This window comes from Muntiacus reevesi, chromosome 22 (genome assembly GCF_963930625.1).
Source record: "Muntiacus reevesi chromosome 22, mMunRee1.1, whole genome shotgun sequence".
NCBI classification, from domain to species: Eukaryota; Metazoa; Chordata; class Mammalia; order Artiodactyla; family Cervidae; genus Muntiacus; species Muntiacus reevesi.
In genome coordinates, this window is record NC_089270.1 from 17,122,101 (window position 1) to 17,141,294 (window position 19,194).

Genomic DNA, 19,194 nt, shown 5'->3' on the forward strand with positions numbered 1-19,194 from the left:
TTAGGATAGGGTTAGGATAGGGCTGCAGCATACCAGGTTTTCCTGTCCTTCCCTATCTCCTGGAATTTGCTCAGACCCATGTCCACTGAGTTGGTGATGCTATCTAACCATCTCATCCTCTGCTGCTCTCTTCTCCTTCTGCCTTTGATCTTTCCCGCATCAGGATCTTTTCCAATGAGTCGGCACTTCACATCAAGTATTGCTACTACTGCTACTGAGTTAAGAACTATGATAATGCAGTACAAAACAAATTTGTGCCATTTTAATTCAACTGAATCTTCACTGAGTTTGATCATTCTGCCGGTAGCCTCTTGATCACTCTCTAAAATGACATTCCAACAGTGTCCCAGTCAGAGATGAGTTCTGGTTCCAGCTCTGCACCTGTCTGAGGTCATTTTGGGTAATAACAAACACAGTCTAAGGCAAGTTTATTATTTAAAAATACACACACATGCACATATATACACATGTGTATAGTTGAACTAAATTTTTCTAAGGTCTCTTGAAGCTCTGTGGTTCTCAGACCTTACTTTATTGGGAAAATTTAAAGCATCAAACACTGATTTCCCCCTTCTGTTTTTCATAATGTTTCTGTATCTAACCTCAATTCCTCCTTTCCTTTCCCCGAAGACCCCGATCCTCTGTATTCTCCACACTACGTCTGCTTTCTTTTTCCTAGGGACAGCCCACCCTTGTCAGCATCTTCACTCCCACTTGACCTCTATATAAATACTTGTCTTTCCTTGTTTGAAAAGGGAAATTTTTACTCCATCCTCCTGTCCTCTCTAGCTGCTATTCTGTGCTCCTTTCACAGGCACTTTCTACAATTACTACCAATTTTTACCCCTCACATTCCTCGGTCTAAACCTCAGCTTCTATGAAGGACTTGGGCTAAATCCCATGTTCTCCACCTCTTCCTCATTTCTAAATACTAATGACAATATCTTCTAAGCAATCCCTCCTCCTTTAGCTCTCAGGATCTATCTTGGCGTCTTCCTTACATTTCTACCCCTACTGTAAACATGGGCACCTCCCACGTCTCAGTCTTCAGTTCTCTCTCCTCTCTATCCTAATCAAACATCTCTTGCTGTTCACTTACTAAGCCCTGTCCAACCCCTTGCCACCTCCATGGATGACAGGCTTCCCTGTCCTTCACTATCTCCTGGAGCTTGCTCAAACCCATGTCCACTGAGTCGGTGATACCACTCAACCATCTTATCCTCTGTCGTCCCCTTCTCCTCCTGCCCTCAGTCTTTCCCAGCATCAGGGTCTTTTCCAATGAGTCAGCTCATCGCATCAGGTGGCTAAGTTATTGGAGTTTCGGCATCAGTCCTCTAGACTTGACCATTCAGTTCCGTTCCCACCACCACCTGGAGTCACTTCCCTACTTTAGAGAAGGCCATACCTGCCCCACTCAACTCACCCATCTCCCGCATCACCTGCAAAAACCCTTCAAAACTGCCCAATCACTTTTGTTTTTTTAAGTCTCTTAAATTGTGGACCAAAATGTGTCTCCAGCGGGCTCTTTTATTAGTCTTACCCTTGTCGAGGGTCCCATCACCATCATCTAAGATATGCTTTCTGTCTCTCAACCCCTACTCTTCCACTCTTCCTAGACTTAGGACGTGCCCTCATTATTTCATATGTATAGCATTTACAATACACACCTATTTGGTTTCTCTGTGGCAGTTCTCTTCCCCTTCCAACACTTTCTCCAGACTGCTGCTAGAATGACAGGCTAATGCCTCTGCAAACACTCAGTGGCTTCCAGGAGTCCACAGAAGAAAGCTTAACCTCCCTCGAAAGACCCTTAAACTCCCAACCCTTCCTTGCAAACTATAGTTTATACTCCAGGACTATCAAACTAAGCTCAGTTCACTGTGCCTAGAATGCTGATTCAAGAAACAGTTCCATGCGCCCTTTGCCTAGAATGCCTTTCCCTAACACCTGTCTACCTAGCAAGTCCCCAGGCATCTTTTAATTCCAAACTCAACCCTCGTCTCCTCTTTCAAGCCTTTCCTGTTGTCTCCATATAGTGTCCAGCTATGCCCTCTTTGCTAAGAGCAAAGTAAAGAAGGCCTGTTCAGACTTCTATTAAGTCTAATTATGTGTGTCTCCTGGCGGGAGGTTCCTTGAGGGAGTGGTCTTGCTATCTCTCAAGTATTAATCCAGCATTTAGCAACTGGGAACATTTTCACTTGCTAATGCCCTGGAGCACAGAGCTTTCTCTCAAAAAAAGTCTCCAAGTCCTAAAGGAAGAGAAGGTCATGTTAAAAACACCATTGTAAAAAGACTACAAAATGGCATGGGAGTGTACAATAATAGCAGAATACAACACATTTCCTGTACTTCTTTCATTAATTTCATAAATGTTTTTGCCTTTACTGTAACTTGACTAGAGAAGGCACTTAGAAGAGTTTAAATGAACCAAATATTAACCAGCCTCCGGCGTGCAGGCTGATTTTATAATGGCCCTTGACCTGGAAATACAGGTGCATTCAAATATACACCCTGATAAGCAAGGACAGAGAGAGGATAGAGTTCAATGACTCAGAGCTTGCCAAGTCAAAAGTTCCTTGCAATAAATTCTAAAAGGATGCAATATTTTAGATATGGTTTGAAAAATGCTCATCCTTGATGATTTAGCAATCTTAACCGAACTGGTTACACATGGCACCATCTACTCTCAGAAAAGAGAATCCAGCTAGGTATGTATTAATGAAAACTAACAGAAACATAAAACATATATCGTGTGCACTGTGATCATACATAGTCACAAGTTTGTAAATGTATGGATAAATTAAGGTTGACAATAAAACCTAACAATGCAGCACTTGTGAATAAAAATGCAGTGAGATAACCCACTCACACATAGCTAGAGACAACAGTTCTAATGGCTCCAATCAAACCAGAGGAGTTGTTTTCATTTTAAATGTAGTATTAGGGTATTAAGAAACTAATTGCTTCAAAAGTTATTTTATGGATGGCTTCCTTGAACATGTTTTTTCTTTTTAAAAGCTTGTTATTTTCTCCCAGTTAAGGAAGTGATCATGGGGAAGCTGGTATTTCCTTGGTTCTAAACTATACCAGTGCTAAAACAAAACAAACCCCAACCTAATTAATTCTATTTTTGGTCTAGTTTCCAAGGCAGTTTTCACAAAAACTATTCTCAGCCCACTGTTTTCAGCTTTGTAACATCAACCTTCAGTAGCCAGAAACTGTTACACTTTGTGTAATCCCTCCACACACATGTTCTATCATAGATCACTTTATTCCACCTGCCTCTCAAGGGTAAAGGAAAAAAAAAGGATCTGTCTTCCCACTGATTTTAATGTCTCTTTCCTAAAATCACTGTTGTGAGATGTGTTCCCACCTAAGTTTTATAACTTTGGTTACCTCAAGTTCATCAGCATCAAGTTTCTGGCGGAACCCTCCCCAAATGGGAACTGGGAGTCTCAGGAACAGAGTGTGAGTCGCTCAGTTGGGTCCAACTCTTTGCCACCCTAAGGACTCACGTAGCCTCTATCCATGGAATTCTCCAGGCAAGAATACTGGAGTGAGTGGCCATTCCCCTCTCCAGGGGATCTTCCCAACTCAGGGACTGAACCTGGGTCCCCTACATTGCAGGCAGATTCTTTACTATCTGAGCCACCAGGGAAACCCTTCCCAGCAACTGTATAAACAAGAAAAAAAGGGAATCAGGGACAGTCTCTAGTTCCAAGAGGCCACTGACCTGACCTGACCTTGAGCAATCTACTTCACCTCTGTAATACAAACTGCAGTACCTGCTTCCAAAAGATTGCTTCCAGAACTAGTTTCCGTGCTTTGAGTTTCTAAGATAAAATGGAATTTAATAGAAGATTTTATAAAACAATCTTATTGCCTGGCCCAATTTCCTAAACTGTCCAGGACAAAAAAGTTGTAAAACTGGATTCCCCCCTGCCCAAATTTCTACTTGCACCACTGTATTACCAAATAAGCTGAAGTCTGTCTTTCTCCAACTTTTTAAAAAGCATACTAGCATTACATCTACTTATTCTTCAAGGTAAAGTAAAGGCAATCTGTAAAGATGGAAATTTTAAAAGTCCTTATAAATTCACGTTGTCAGGTCAGATATCTGAAATCCGCTGGTAGAAGTGCATTGTCTGCCGCGGACTCAAAAGAAGCTGGAGGGGCACAATGGGGTCAAACCTCTGAAATCTATGACTCTGAGAAAGGACAGAGGAAACGAAAGTGCTGATGGGGGAGCGCGAGAAGCCGAGCTTCAGGGTCCGATGACAAGCTTAGAAGCGACGGCGCGTGTCTTAAGTTTAACTCTCCTGAGAAGAGGAGGGAGGTGCGGCTACTAGACGCCGCGAACCCTTCGGGTGGGAGGGACCATCCCGGCTCCAGCGTCGGCCCCAGACCGCGGGGAGCGGGGACTGGAATCGCAGAAAGTAAACTGGAGTCAAGTTGGATCCTGCAGCCTTCCCGGGAGCGGCCGCGGTCACCCCGAGAAGCGCACCGTCGCTGGGGTCCGGCTCCCGCTGAAGTCAGCCGGGGCGGGGCGCGGCGCGGCCGGCAGCTTCACCTGACATTCGGCGGGGCCCCACCCTCGCTCCCTCCCGCCCAGGTGTCCCGGCCCCCTGAGACGCAGCCCGGGAATCGGGGGTTGCGCCTCTCGGGCTCCACTTACTTTGTCACTGGTGCTCTCGGTTTCGTGGTCGCCGCCGGCCGCCTCTCCCTCGCGGGGTGGCGACGCCGCCTCTCCCCCGGGGCCGGGGCCGCCGCCTCCCCGGTGCCTGAGTTCCCACATCTCCGGCTCCCGCGCAGCCGGGCCGGTCTCCTCCAGCGCCCCCGAAATCCGAGCTTCCGCGCGAGGTCTCGAAGTCCGGCCGAGCCGCGGCTACTCACACGCCTTCCCCCTCGCCCCCCGCACCCCACCTGGAGGCGCCGCTGCCCGCCGCCGCGCCGGGTCACCCCCAAAACGGCATCAACGAGCGAGCGCTCGTGGCCGCCTCCAGCGAGCGCGGCGCCGGGGGCCGGCTCGGGGAGTCCGGCCCGAGCGGAGAAGGCGGGGGCGCGGCGGAGGGCGGCCGCTGGTTGCCAGGTGCGCGTCCCCACGCGGAGGCCCAGGTGGGAGGAGGAGAAAGGACCGGGAGGGCAGAAGCAAGCCTGACCCGCTTTGGCGCTCCGCCGGGGCGCCCGCCGCCCGGGCCCTGCCACTCCCCGCCCCGCCCCCGAGCTCAGGAGTCAGCCGCTCCGGCCCCCCACACCTTTCTCCGGGTTCCTGCCTCCTGCAGCCAGGTCACGCGCCGCAGGCCCCGCCCCGCCCCTCTGCGCTGCACTGCGGTTCCCACAGCCCCGCCTCCCTCGCCGGGGTGACGTCATGGGTCCCGACCCGAGGCCCCGCCCCGGCCTCCTGCGAGCGCGCAGGTGGGGCGGCTCGCGGGCAAGGTGCGGGCTGGAGCGCGCGGGAGGAGCAGGGAGGCGGAGGAGGGCCGAGCTGCTTGCTCGGAAGTGAGGGCTGAGAACTTGTGGACTCGCCCCGGAGCCACTGGGAGGGCCGGAAGAACTCCTCGAAGGCCGCCCGGTCAATATTGACCGCGCTCGGCCCCTACCCCTTCTCTGGGCTCTCCGGCCGTGCCGCGGCAGCTTGACACACCTCGGCGTTCAAACCTCAGAGGGTTAGGAGGTGTGCAGAAGCAGAAACCTGTCGGGCTGGATGAACCCGACGACTTGGCGGCGTTCTGCCCGGTGTCATCACCTGCAAAAATGGGGGATGCGTTGGCCTCACTGGGCGTCCTGGGGTGGTGAGTTGGCCAGTTTCAACGACATGCCCGAACTGCTTCTTCAAGGAATTTACGGATTGAAATCTCTCAAAAAATTCACTGCCTAGGGCCTGGAGAGAGAACCAGGACTCTGAGATGCCACCAGGTGCAGTTGCCAACCAGCTAATCTCTAAGCAGTCACGGACCTTGAGCTGCTAAAGTTGGAACAGGAAGGGCACAAGATCCGCCTTAATTCCGTTCCAAATCCTGTTAGAATGTGATTAGTTTTCTTGACACGTATGGACCACCTGGCCATTACTGACAAGCTGACACAAGGGGCGAGGTGTGGGGGGGAGACAGGCCATCATACAAACAGGACAGTATTTAGTAGGACACACTTATAGAAATAAATCAAAATATAAATCTCCCAAGGTCATTACCGACCCACTGAAAACAAGTAAGGTGGTTCTGAAAACTGAATAACAAGCAAAAATAAAAAGTCAAAGTAGGACGCACTGAAAACCAGGGCACAAAGACATTATTTTCCATCATCAAACAGATCTTTAAAGCTCTGAGTTCAGATTGGGTTGTCATATTTTCAAAGGGATAGAGAGGAACATCAATCTCCTGGGAAGAGCAAAAATGACAAAAGGTATGAGAAAATAAGTCCTTTGAGTCACAGTCATGGCGTGGTTATCCTTAAGGAACAGAAGACTATAGGGTGACTAGTTTAATCCATTGTTCTTCATTTCTTTGGAGAACAGAGTTGAAGCACTGCCTGATTCTCAGGAACATAAGGTTGAAGAGACTGACGAAGGCAGTGATGGAGTCTCCCATCTGAGGTCTTGTAAAGAAGTCTGAGTTCTAGCTCCACCAATGTCACTAATTGGGTGTGGCCTTGGATAAGTCACTAAGCCTCAGCGTCCCCAACTATAAAGTGGATAGTTGCAAGGATGGCCGTTGTGGTCCTTTCCAGCTTACAAATGATTCTGCAACTAAAACCTCTCTTCATCTGATTCCAGTCCTTCCTTTCTCCCATGGCTCAAGAATAGGGGACCTGGCATGGCACCCAAATGGTTTCCTCCTTCCCCTAATCGATCCAAGACCAGTTAAAAATGTTTATTTATTTGGGGCTGTGCTGGGTCTTTGTTGTTGTGCGGGGGCTTTCTCTAGTTGCGGTGAGCAGAGGCTACTCTGTAGTTGTGGAGCGCTGGCTTCTCATTGCAGTGGCTTCTCTTCTTTCAGCTTGTGGGTTCTGGAGCACAAGTTTAGTAGTTGTGGCACTCAGGTTTAGTTGCCCTGCAGCATGTGGAATCTTTCCAGACCGGGGACCAAACCTGTGTCCGCTGCATTGGCAGGTGCCTTCTTAACCCCTGGACTGTCGGGGAAGTCCCTGCAAGAGCTCCTTTGACTTTGTTCTACCTTTGCTGTGGGAGGGGGAAAAAAAGATGATGAGAAAGGTAGTGAGAAAAGTGTCAGGAGGGAATAGAGGGCAGGAGTGCGTGCCAGAAGAAATAGTAGTCCCAGACCAGGAAATGTGGGCCCAGCTATTTAGACTGCCAAAGGAAATGGCAACCCACTCCAGTGTTCTTGCCTGGAAAACCCCATGAACAGAGGAGCCTGGTGGGCTACAGTCCATGGGGTCGCAAAGAGTTGGGCATGACTGAACGATTTAGCCCAGAGTAGTTTACTACTTTATCTCGCCCTTCCTTAATTTCTACTTCTTGTGTCTCAGCACGGATGCTCGTTTCTTTCTGTCTTCATTGTAGTTATTGCTACTCATTGAGTGTTTACACTGAACCGAGACAGCAGGAACAACTTTCTATTCATCCTTACAGCCCAATCCCTTGCAACAGCACTGGCCCCCACCCTCATCCAGTCAATACTTTGTTGAAGTGAGTGAAGAAATGAATGAATAGCAGAGGTACAGCATAACCAGGGAAAGATATATAGTATTTGCATTTTTTAAAATAAAAAGCCTATATTAGCCTTAGAAAGGTATTCACGTGTCTTCACTTGACATGAAAAAGATTGATTTTAAGATGTATTTAAAGGGGGTTATAGTAATGACTGGTACATTTTATTTTAGTCAACCACACTGACCTTACTGTGACTATGGTGTCAGACTTTTTCTTTGTCTTTTCTTTTTCATTTTTTATCTTTCATTTTCCATCATTCAGGGAGCTTACCTTCTCAGTTTATTACACTTACGTTCAGTGACACAAATTCTGGCATGTAAAGGTTTCTAAGGTCTCACCTGTTAGTTTTGCAAGAGTTTAATCTGCTAAAGGGCATTCTGTAAACTCCAAGCACATAGGCTAATCACAGGAGACACTTGGCCAATGTTTCTTGGTTGATTTATAGATTTTCTAGTATGTTGAAATGATATATAAATCTGAGTGAGGCATTTGCTAGAGGGGGAAGAGAGAGTGCTAACTATTTATATGATTTTTATTAGATTTTTTACCTTCTCCTTTGCCCAAAGATGAAGGGATCTCTTATCACCCTCTTCCCTGAGTACCGAGAATGTTCCCAGACTGGTAAACATTCCCCTCTTGTGTGGGAATTTGAGCTGCTTTCCACATCAGAGGCACAGAGGCGCCCGACTGGAATGTCCCCGGCTTGCCAGGGTAAGAAGAAATCTTCCTCAGCCAAGCATTTCTGGTTGCTTGGACACCCGCACTATAGCTTTTGTCGCTTGATCAGTCTGTCTTTCTCTGCTGCCCTCTGTCAATTCAGTCTGTAAATCAGTGGTAGAAATTTATTTATTTTTAGCTTTTTAGTTTTATATTGGAATGTAGCCAATTAACAATGGTGCGACAGTTTCAAGTACACAGCAAAGTGACTCAGCCATAGATAGCATGTATTAATAACCTATCAGTGAAGTGTTAGTTGATTAGTTGTGTCCAACTCTTTGCAACCCCATGAACTGTAGCCTGCCAGGCTCCTCTGTCCATGGGATTTCCCAGGCAAGAATACTGGAGTGGGTTGCCATTCCCTTCTCCAGGAATCTTCCTGACCTAGGGATCGAACCGAGGTCTCCAACATTGCAGGCAGATTCTTTACCATCTGAGCCACCAGTGAAAGTGAAAGTCACTCAGTCATGTCTGACTCCTTGCGGCCCCATGGACTGTATAGTCCATGGAATTCTCCAGGCCAGAATACTGGAGTTGGTAGCCATTCTATTCTCCAGGGGATCTTCTCAACCCAGGGGTCAAACCCAGGTCTCCCACATTGCAGGCAGATTCTTTCCCAGCTGAGCCACCAGGGAAGCCCAAGAATAGTGTAGTGGGTAGACCCAGGAATCAAACTAGGGTCTCCTGCATTGTAGGCAGATTCTTTACCAGCTAAGCTACAAGGAAAGCCCGTCTGAGCCAGCAGGGAAACTCCAAATACCTATCAGAGGTAGAAATGTATGATTTCAGGCAACCAGAGAAACATTTTGTGGTAAATTATTGAAGGACAATTTATGTGTACATCCTTATTTTCAATGAAACTGCAAAGGAAAATAACAGTGTACAATCAGTTACATCTGATTATCACAGGAGCAAGTACAGCTGTATAGAAAGAAGCAAATTTTATATATAGGCAACCCCGATTTCAGGTCTTCCCTGATGGCTTAGCAGTAAAGGATCTGCCTGCAAAAAAGGAGCCAAAGGAGACACAGGTTCAATCCCTGGATCAGGAAGATCCCCTGGAGGAGGGCATGGCAACCCACTTCCAGTATCCTTGCCTGGAGAATCCCACGGATGGAGGAGTCTGGTGGGCTAGAGTCATCAGTCAGGTAACTTAAATCCTCCATGCCTCAGTGTCCTCATCTATAAAATGAAGATAATAAGGGTGATAATATTTTCCTCCTAGCATTCTTATGAAGATTAAACTGGTTACTATACATAAAGTACATAGAACAGTGCTTGGTCCTAGTGAAGCGCTCTATAGGTGTTACCTGTTATTGCCATTTATATGATTAAAAGCTCTGTTTCTTGAGGAAAGCAATATTCAGCTTTTAAACTCACTAAACTCCAGAGAATTTTGAAGAAAAAGGGATATGTTGACCTTGCTTTGGTAAGGAGGGTACAAATTATGAAATGGGGTAGGGCAACTTTGCAAAAAAGTACAAGGAAATCATCAGTCTATCAAATTAATTTTTGTTGCAGTAAGATTAATGAAATTGGCATTTCCTATTATTAACTGGAATCAATTTACTACCATGTAATTTGCATATGTATGATGACTGCAGAATTCCTTCCATTTCTAGCTTCTCTACTGAATCATAGTAACTGAGCAAAGTATATTTTGATGATTTAACTCCTTTGTAAAACAGGCAGTGTATTCCTTCTATGACTTTGTAAATTATATTCTAAAAGAATGGGTATATGTGTGCTTTTGATACTGCATGATTCAACTATTTTTTAATTGTTGAACATGGCTGGATTTGGGCTTCCCAGGTGGTGCTAGTGGTAAAGAACATGCCTGCCTATGCAGAAGACATAAGAGAGTCTGGTTCAATCCCTAGATGGAGAAGATTCCTTAGAGAAGGAAATGGTAACCCACTCCAGTTTTCTTCCCTAGAGAATCCCATGGATAGAGGAACCTGGTGGGCTACAGTCCATAGGGTTGCAAAGAGCTGGACATGACTGAAGAGACTTAGCATGCATGGTTGGATTTATATCCTTTTTGGAAACAGTTATTTAGATAAGTGGAAGACATTGGTAACTGTCCTTAGAAAGGCTAAATCACTGATTTGCTGCAAATTGTATCAATTCTTTCTGCTCAATAAATTGCTGAAATCCAGAAGTATCAGTCAAGGTTCTTAGCTGTGAGTCTGGCTGACTTAGGAAGACAAACAATTTATTGGGGGATAATGAGGAGCTCACAGAACTCTTTGGAAAGCTGAAGGACCCAGAATAGAAAGCTGGTAGGAACAAAGGATGCTGAGCAGCAGCTAGGACCATAGTCAAAGCCACACCCAAACCAGCCACCTATGGCCAACATTGCTAGACCCACTGGGGCAAACCATCATAGCCTGCACCATCACTCGCCACCAGGTTCCACTGTTGCCATAGCTGACCCTTTCCACTTGTGTTCTACTTACAAACTCTTGTTTACTTCATCTTTACAATAGGAATCATTCCCTTATAATATGTAATAATAGCCATAATATCTCTTTGTGAAAAAAGACTTACTGATCAGAGAAATAAAAGCTATACAATTCTTGTTTGTTGCAAGCCGTATCAAATACCATATCTCCTTTAAGACACTCTTGTAATTTATAGTTTAACTGCTCTGAAATCATAGTGTGTCTTATAGTCAATAAGAATAATAAGTAATTAGAAAACATTGTTTTATATTTTAATTGGCCACTATATTTTTCTCAGCAGTACATAAAATAATGGTAAAATTTTAAAATGATGGCTTAACTGAGTAAATGAAGTACAACACTATAAAGATTGACTCTTGTTGGTTAGGAAGATCACATGTCTTGGATTTTTCCAGATCCTCCCAATTGCATGTGTTTCTTTTTCAGTAAAGAGTATTACAGTATAACCATGTATATTACAGTATAACCATGTATAATAATGGTTTTAATATTTTTATTTTATTTATTTATTTTTGGCTGGGCTGTGTGGCATGTGGGATCTTAGTTCCCTGATCAGGGATCAAACCTGTGCCACCTGCATTAGAAGCATGGATTCATAACCACTGGACCAACAGAGAAGTCCCCTGATAATGGTTTTAAACATCTAAAAAATCTTTTCCATGTCTTTATGTTCTCATAGCAAAAAACAAAAAGACACGTTTTGCTAGACTTTATAAAGCCTAATTTTTAGTTTAGAAAATATCAGCAAGCATGTTTCAGAGATTATTTCATTCAGTTCAGTTCAGTCACTTGGTCATGTCCAACTCTTTGTGACCTTATGGACTGTAGCACGCCAGGCTTCCCTGTCCATCACCAACTCCCAGAGCTTACTCAAATTTATGTCCATCGAGTCATGAGTCATGAGTCATGATGCCACCAGAGCATCTGTTTTATTCCTGCATATTACAAAAGACTTCTAAAATTAGATGTATTTTTAGTACCACCTACTGTCTGTCTACTGGTTCCAAATCAGGAAAGGAGTACATCAAGGCTGTATATTGTCATCCTGCTTATTTAAATTATATGCAGAGTACATCATGTGAAATGCCAGGCTGGATATAGCACAAGCTGGAATCAAGATTGCCGGGAGAAATATCAATAACCTCAGATAAGCAGATGACACCACCCTTATGGCAGAAAGTGAAGAGGAACTGAAGAGCCTCTTGATGAAAGTGAAAGAGGAGAGTGGAAAAGTTGGCTTAACGCCCAACATTCAGAAAACTAAGATCATGGCATCTGGTCCCATCACTTCATGGCAAATAGATGGGAAACAATGGAAACAGTGAGAGATTTTAGTTTTTGGGGCTCTGAAATCACTGCAGATGGTGACTACAGCCATGAAATTAAAAGACGCTTGCTCCCTGGAAGAAAAGCTATGACTAATTTAGACAACATATTAAAAAGCAGAGACATTACTTTGTCAACAAAGGTCCATCTAGTCAAGGCTATGGTTTTTCCAGTGGTCATGTGTAAATGTGAGAGTTGGACTATAAAGAAAGCTGAGTGCCAAAGAACTGATGCTTTTGAACTGTGGTATTGGAAAAAACTCTTGAGAGTCCCTCGGACTGCAAGGAGATGCAACCAGTACATCCTAAAGGAAATCAGTCCTGAATATTCATTGGAAGGACTGATGCTGAAGCTGAAACTCCAATACTTTGGCCACCTGATGCGAAGAACTGACTAATTTGAAAAGACCCTGATGCTGGGGCAGGTTGAAAGCGGGAGGAGAAGGGGACAACAGCAGGTGAGGTAGTTGGATAGCATCACCAACTCGATGAACATGAGTTTGAGTAAGCTCTGGAAGTTGGTGATGGACAGGGAAGCTCGGTGTGCTGCAGTCCATGGGGTCGCAAAGAGTTGGACAAGACTGAGCGACTGAACTCAACTGAACTGTCTGTTGACCCTTTTTTCTCACAGTTTGATTTACAAAAAATGTTTGTATCATATATTAAGAGATTTAATTGATTTGCTTCCCAAATTAATAGCCTAAATTATTATGGAAATTAAATCAGTCTCATCCATCCTCTTAACAATAATTTATGCCTTGATCATTTAGTATCATTTTCTGTATTTAACTGGAATGGGCTGATGCATGGGAATGGGAAGGGGCTGTGGCCTTCACTGTGCCCTCCAGGCAGTTGAGAACAGTCTAGAGTAGGAAATTGATTAGATTGTCTTTGGGTGGACCAGAAGAGGTTGTTAACCTAATATGCTTAGGAAGGACCTGTGATTTCAGCAACACACCACTCAGATTATTCTACTGCCTCGTTTAGGGAACAAATGCCTTACTAACTGTGTCTGCCAAGATATTTCCAGTTTCTTTGAGGAGGAGTTAGTGGTGCAATAAAAACATTTTATGCAAGGACACTGAGATTTTTTATAAGGAAAGACTTTCAATTACCTTACTTGGAAAGCAAATTTAGACAGCCTGGTCATTTGACACACTTGTCAGGAGAATGAGTGAATAGTGTCACTCTGCATAAATATGGATTAAATAAATTATTGAAAACTATGCAATCATTAACATACATTAGCAAAGAGGTTTATAAATGTTTCAAAACACCAAGAAAATTAATATACCAATATCAGGAAAAACTGACAAAGCTTCAGAAATGAACAAGTCTCTGGCTGTCCTTGTAATAGGCATTAGATGTTACCTAGCAGTCCTGCTGAGGATTATCTGATACTAAAGAGGGATGCACCTTTGACTGTTGTCTTAGGTCAGGCTGCCATGGCAAAAGTACCACATAGACCGGGTGACTTATAGAAAACAGAAATTTACCTCTTGCAGTTTTGGAGGATGGAAGTCCAAGATAGGGTGCCAGCATGATCAATTTCTTGTGAGCACCCTCTTCTATGTAGTAGACTGCTGACTTTTCCTTGTATCCTTTTACATGGTCACTAATCCAGTTCATAAGGGCTCCACCCTCCTCTCATTCTAATTACCTCCCAAAGGCCTCACTTTCTAATACCATCACACTGAGGGTAGAGGTTCAGCATATGAATTTGTGTGTTGAGGGGAGACACAAACATTCAGTCTATAGCAATTGTCTTTGATCCAATTAAACTATTTTACGACTCTGTAGGGATGAAAGTTAATTCATGGAAAACTAATAAACATTCCTGTGGTTCTTGTTCCTGGCAATCTAAGTGAATTTTGTTTGATAGAGAACTCCATCTCTCTAACTGATGTCTGGTGGCTAGAAGCTTAGGGAAGTCAGATGATGTGGTTCCAGTCCAAACCCAAAGGCTTGAGAACCTGGGGAGCCAGTGGTATAAATCCCCATCTGAGTAGGAAGGCCTGAAGACTAGGGGGTGTGGATGACCAAGGGCAGGAGGAGATGGCTGTCCTAGCTCAAGCAAGAGAACAAACTCACTCATCCTCCACTATTTTTTCCTATTGGATGGTGCCTACCCACACCGATGAGGGCAATCTTCTTTACAGATTGAAATGCCAATCTCTTCTGGAAACACCCTCACAGACACACTGAGAAATAATATTTTACCAGCTGTCTGGGCAATCCTTAGCCCAGTCAAGTTGCCACTTAAAATTAACCATCACAGTGGTACAACCAGGACCCAACCACGGTCTCAGTCTTAATGGAAGAGTTTGTTAGCACTACTTCTGTTTTCTCCTGCTGTCCATCTTCAGCTACCTGCTACTCAGGTGGTCTCCTTAGCCTTCCCTTGCAGCATCTTTACCTCCCCATCATCACCTTCTTGACCCCTTCACCTCTCTTTCTTCTTATGTACTACAATTTAACTGTTTCTTGGTTGTCTCAGTGGTATTCCCTACTTCCACTGTTTGAAAAATGAAAAGCCTTTGTCCTGAAGATGACAAGCAAAAGATGCTCCAATTAGCAACTGATATTCATCCTCCTAGGAAAGGTGGTTGGAAGTGTGTGTATGAGGCAGGAGGGTAATTTTAAATAATAACTAATTTTGTTTTTCTATCAGATATGTATTTGGGAAGTAATTTGGGGATATGGGTTCAATCCCTGGTCAGGAAACTAAGATCCGACATTCCTTGGGGCAACTAAGCCTGCGTGCTCTAGAGCCTATTTGCCACAACTAAGACCCAACACAGGCAAATATATTAAGTAATTTAAAAAAGAAATAAAACTGGTTTTGTTTTTCAAGAATTTTTACTTCTCCTTTCCTGGTTTTTGGTAGGTGGCTTAGTGCTGTGGTGATTGACTGGATATGAAGGATGATAGAAATAGATGTGTCTAGGATGACTGCAAGGTCTTGATAGTGGGGATGACAAGAGAATGATTGTCTTCGAAAAAGCAGGGAAATTGGGAAAAGCAACTATTTCCTCCATAACCCTAATGGATATTTGTAGTGGTAGGAAATGAGAATTTTATTTTGGACATGTACATTTTGAGACGATAGTAATACTCTGAAGTAAAACATTAAGGTAGTAGAAGTTGCATATGAGTGTGATATAAGTGGAAGATCAAAGATTGAACGTAAAAGACTTAGGAATTGCCAGCTGGAGCAGAGAAACTGCAAAGATTCTCTCACAGAATATGTACAAAAGGTGCTTGAGTAAGGCAGGGCAAAGGAAAAGAGTCCAGGAACATCTAGCAAAGAAAGGATGGAGAGGTAAGAAGAGAACCAGAATGTTACAGCATTCCGGAAGTCAACAAGGAAAACATTCAACAAAACAGTATTGAACGTTATGAGCTTTTAATAATGGGATGCATTATTTCAGTTGAAATTCTCACTAATCGTATGATTGACTTACTGTTATTAGACCTCTTCTCATTCATGAGGAAACTGACTTAGGAAGCTCACATAATTTGTCTGAAGTCATAGAGCTGACGGTCAAATCAAGACCAGGAGAACCCTGAAAATCCAAGTTCTTATGCATTACTGTACAGAATGCATTGAGAATCCAGGATTTTTATGCAACTGTTTAATCCTCATTGTGTACCAGGCTGTTATGTGTCTTTTATACACTTACTGAATTCTCCACACTCTTCAGATCTACTGTCTCCAAATAAAATATAGAGAGGTGTCATGTAACTTATATAAAACCACATAGTTGGTAAAGAATGGAGTTAGGATTTGAAATCTGTCGGTCTATTTCGAAGTTTATATTTAAAAAAGGTTAAGGAGGGTGGGGGAGCCATTATTCCATTTCAGCAGTTAAGGAAAATCAACTCCTTTATCACTTTGCAATATATTTCATGGGACGAAATTTTGAAACCACTGCCTTAGCCTATATCACCTGTTTCCTTTGCATGGTATCCACCTTGCAGGCTCAGCCTTGCAGAAAATCCTAGCATCTTACCCATTCCATGGGATGCTGCTGCTCTTTCTCCTTTTTGTTCTCCGTCATTGCAGGGAACTTGAAGTTCCTGAAGAGTCCAATAGTTTCAGTTGAGTCAGATTTTAGTTGCAATTATTAAACAGCTGACTGTTCTAATGTTATAAAAATGTTCATCGCATAGGTATTATTTACTTGTTTTTTTTAAAGCATTAACTGTTTATTTTTATTTATATATTTATTTTTTTAGTTGGTGTTTTTTTTTTTCATTTATTTTTATTAGTTGGAGGCTAATTACTTTTCAATATTGTAGTGGTTTTTGCCATACATTGACATGAATCAGCCATGGATTTACATGCATTCCCCATCCCGATCCCCCCTTCTGCCTCCCTCCCCATCCCATCCCTCTGGGTCTTCCCAGTGCACCAGCCCTGAGCACTTGTCTCATGCATCCAACCTGGGCTGGTGGTCTGTTTCACCCTTGATAGTATACTTGTTTTGATGCTGTTCTCCCAGAACATCTCACCCTCACCTTCTCCCATTGAGTCCCAAAGTCTGTTCTGTACATCTATGTCTCTTTTTCTGTTTTGCAAATTGGGTTATTGTTACCATCTTTTTAAATTCCATATATATGCATTAGTATACTGTATTGATCTTTATCTTTCTGGCTTACTTCACTCTGTATAATGGGCTCCAGTTTCATCCATCTCATTAGAACTGATTCAAATGAATTCTTTTTAATGGCTGAGTAATATTCCATTGTGTACATGTACCATAGATCCTTATCCATTCGTCTGCTGATGGGCATCTAGGTTGCTTCCATGTCCTGGCTATTATAAACAGTGCTGTGTTGAACATTGGGGTGCATGTGTCTCTTTCAGTTCTGGTTTCCTCGGTGTGTATGCCCAGGAGTGGGATTGCTGGGTCATATGGCAGTTCTATTTCCAGTTTTTTAAGGAGTCTCCACACTGTTCTCCATAGTGGCTGTATTAGTTTGCATTCCCACCAACAGTGTAAGAGGGTTCCCTTTTCTGCACACCCTCTCCAGCATTTATTGCTTGTAGACTTTTGGATAGCAGCCATCCTGACTGGCGTATAATGGTACCTCATTGTGGTTTTGATTTGCATTTCTCTGATAATGAGTGATGTTGAGCATCTTTTCATGTGTTTGTTAGCCATCTGTATGTCTTCTTTGGAGAAATGTCTGTTTAGTTCTTTGGCCTATTTTTTGATTGGGTCATTTATTTTTCTGGAATTGAGCTGCAGGAGCTGCTTGTATATTTTTGATTAATCCTTTGTCTGTTGCTTCATTTGCTATTATTTTCTCCCATTCTGAGGACTATCTTTTCACCTTGCTTATCATTTCCTTTGTTGTGCAAAAGCATTTAAGTTTCCTTAGGTCCGATTTGTTTATTTTTGCTTTTATTTCCAATATTCTGGGAGGTGGGTCATAGAGGATCCTGCTGTGATTTATGTCAGAGAGTGTTTTGCCTATGTTCTCCTCTAGGAGTTTTATAGATTCTGGTCTTACATTTAGATCTTTAATCCATTTTGAATTTATTTTTATGTCTGGTGTTAGAAGGTGTTCTAGTTTCATTCTTTTACAAGTGGTTGACCAGTTTTCCCAGCACCACTTGTTAAAGAGGTTGTCTTTTTTCCATTGTATATCCTTGCTCCCTTTGTCGAAAATAAGGTGTCCACAGGTTCATGGATTTATCTCTGGGCTTTCTATTGTGTTCCACTGATCTATATTTCTGTCTTTGTGCCAGTACCATACTGTCTTGATGACTGTGGCTTTGTAGTAGAGCCTGAAGTCAGGCAGGTTGATTCCTCCAGTTCCTTTCTTCTTTCTCAAGATTATTTTGGCTATTCGAGGTTTTTTGCATTTCCATACAAATTGTGAAATTATTTGTTCTAGTTCTGTGAAAAATATCGTTGGTAGCTTGATAGGGATTGCATTGAATCTATAGATTGCTTTGGGTAGAATAGCCATTTTGACAATATTGAGTCTTCCAATCCATGAACACAGTATATTTCTCCATCTATTTGTGTCCTCTTTGATTTCTTTCCTCAGTGTTTTATAGTTTTCTATATATAGGTCTTTTGTTTCTTTAGGTAGATATACTCCTAAGTATTTTATTCTTTTTGTTGCAATGGTGAATGGTATTGTTTCCTTAATTTCTCTTTCTGTTTTCTCATTGTTAGCATATACAAATGCAAGGGATTTCTGTGTGTTAATTTTATATCCTGCAACATTACTGTATTCATTGATTAGCTCTAGTAATTTTCTGGTAGAGTCTTTAGGGTTTTCTATGTAGAGGATCATGTCATCTACAAACAGCGAGAGTTTTACTTCTTCTTTTCCTTTCTGGACTCCTTTTATTTCTTTTTCTGCTCTGATTGCTGTGGCTAACACTTCCAAAACTATGTTGAATAGTAGTGGTGAGAGTGGACACCCTTGTCTTGTTCCTGACTTTAAGGGAAATGCTTTCAATTTTTCACCATTGAGGATAACGTTTGCTGTGGGTTTGTCATATATAGCTTTTATTATGTTGAGGTATGTTCCTTCTATGCCTGCTTTCTGGAGAGTTTTTATCATAAATGGATGTTGAATTTTGTCAAAGGCTTTTTCTGCATCTATTGAGATAATCATATGGTTTTTATTTTTCAATTTGTTAATGTGGTGTATTACATTGATTGATTTGAGGATATTAAAGAATCCTTGCATTCCTGGGATAAAGCCCACTTGGTCATAATGTATGATCTTTTTAATATGTTGTTGGATTCTGTTTGCTAGAATTTTGTTAAGGATTTTTGCATCTATGTTCATCAGTGATATTGGCCTGTAGTTTTCTTTTTTTGTGGCATCCTTGCCTGATTTTGGTATTAGGGTGATGGTGGCCTCATAGAATGAGTTTGAAAGTTTGCTTTCTTCTGCAATTTTCTGGAAGAGTTTGAGTAAGATAGGTGTTAGCTCTTCTCTAAATTTTTGGTAGAATTCAGCTGTGAAGCCATCTGGTTCTGGGCTT

The 19,194-nt window shown here is 43.0% G+C and overlaps 1 protein-coding gene across 1 annotated transcript in view; it reads right to left on the reverse strand.

Annotated features, from left to right (window-relative positions):
* CDS1 (CDP-diacylglycerol synthase 1) overlaps positions 1 to 4,928 on the reverse strand; it is a 71,670-nt gene extending 66,742 nt beyond the window's left edge. Inside the window, exon 1 of the mRNA XM_065914497.1 lies at positions 4,676 to 4,928. Coding sequence (XP_065770569.1) covers positions 4,676 to 4,795 — 120 coding nt within the window. The 5' untranslated portion in view covers positions 4,796 to 4,928. The remainder of the gene's footprint in view (positions 1 to 4,675) is intronic.
* Positions 4,929 to 19,194: the final 14,266 nt, after the last annotated feature.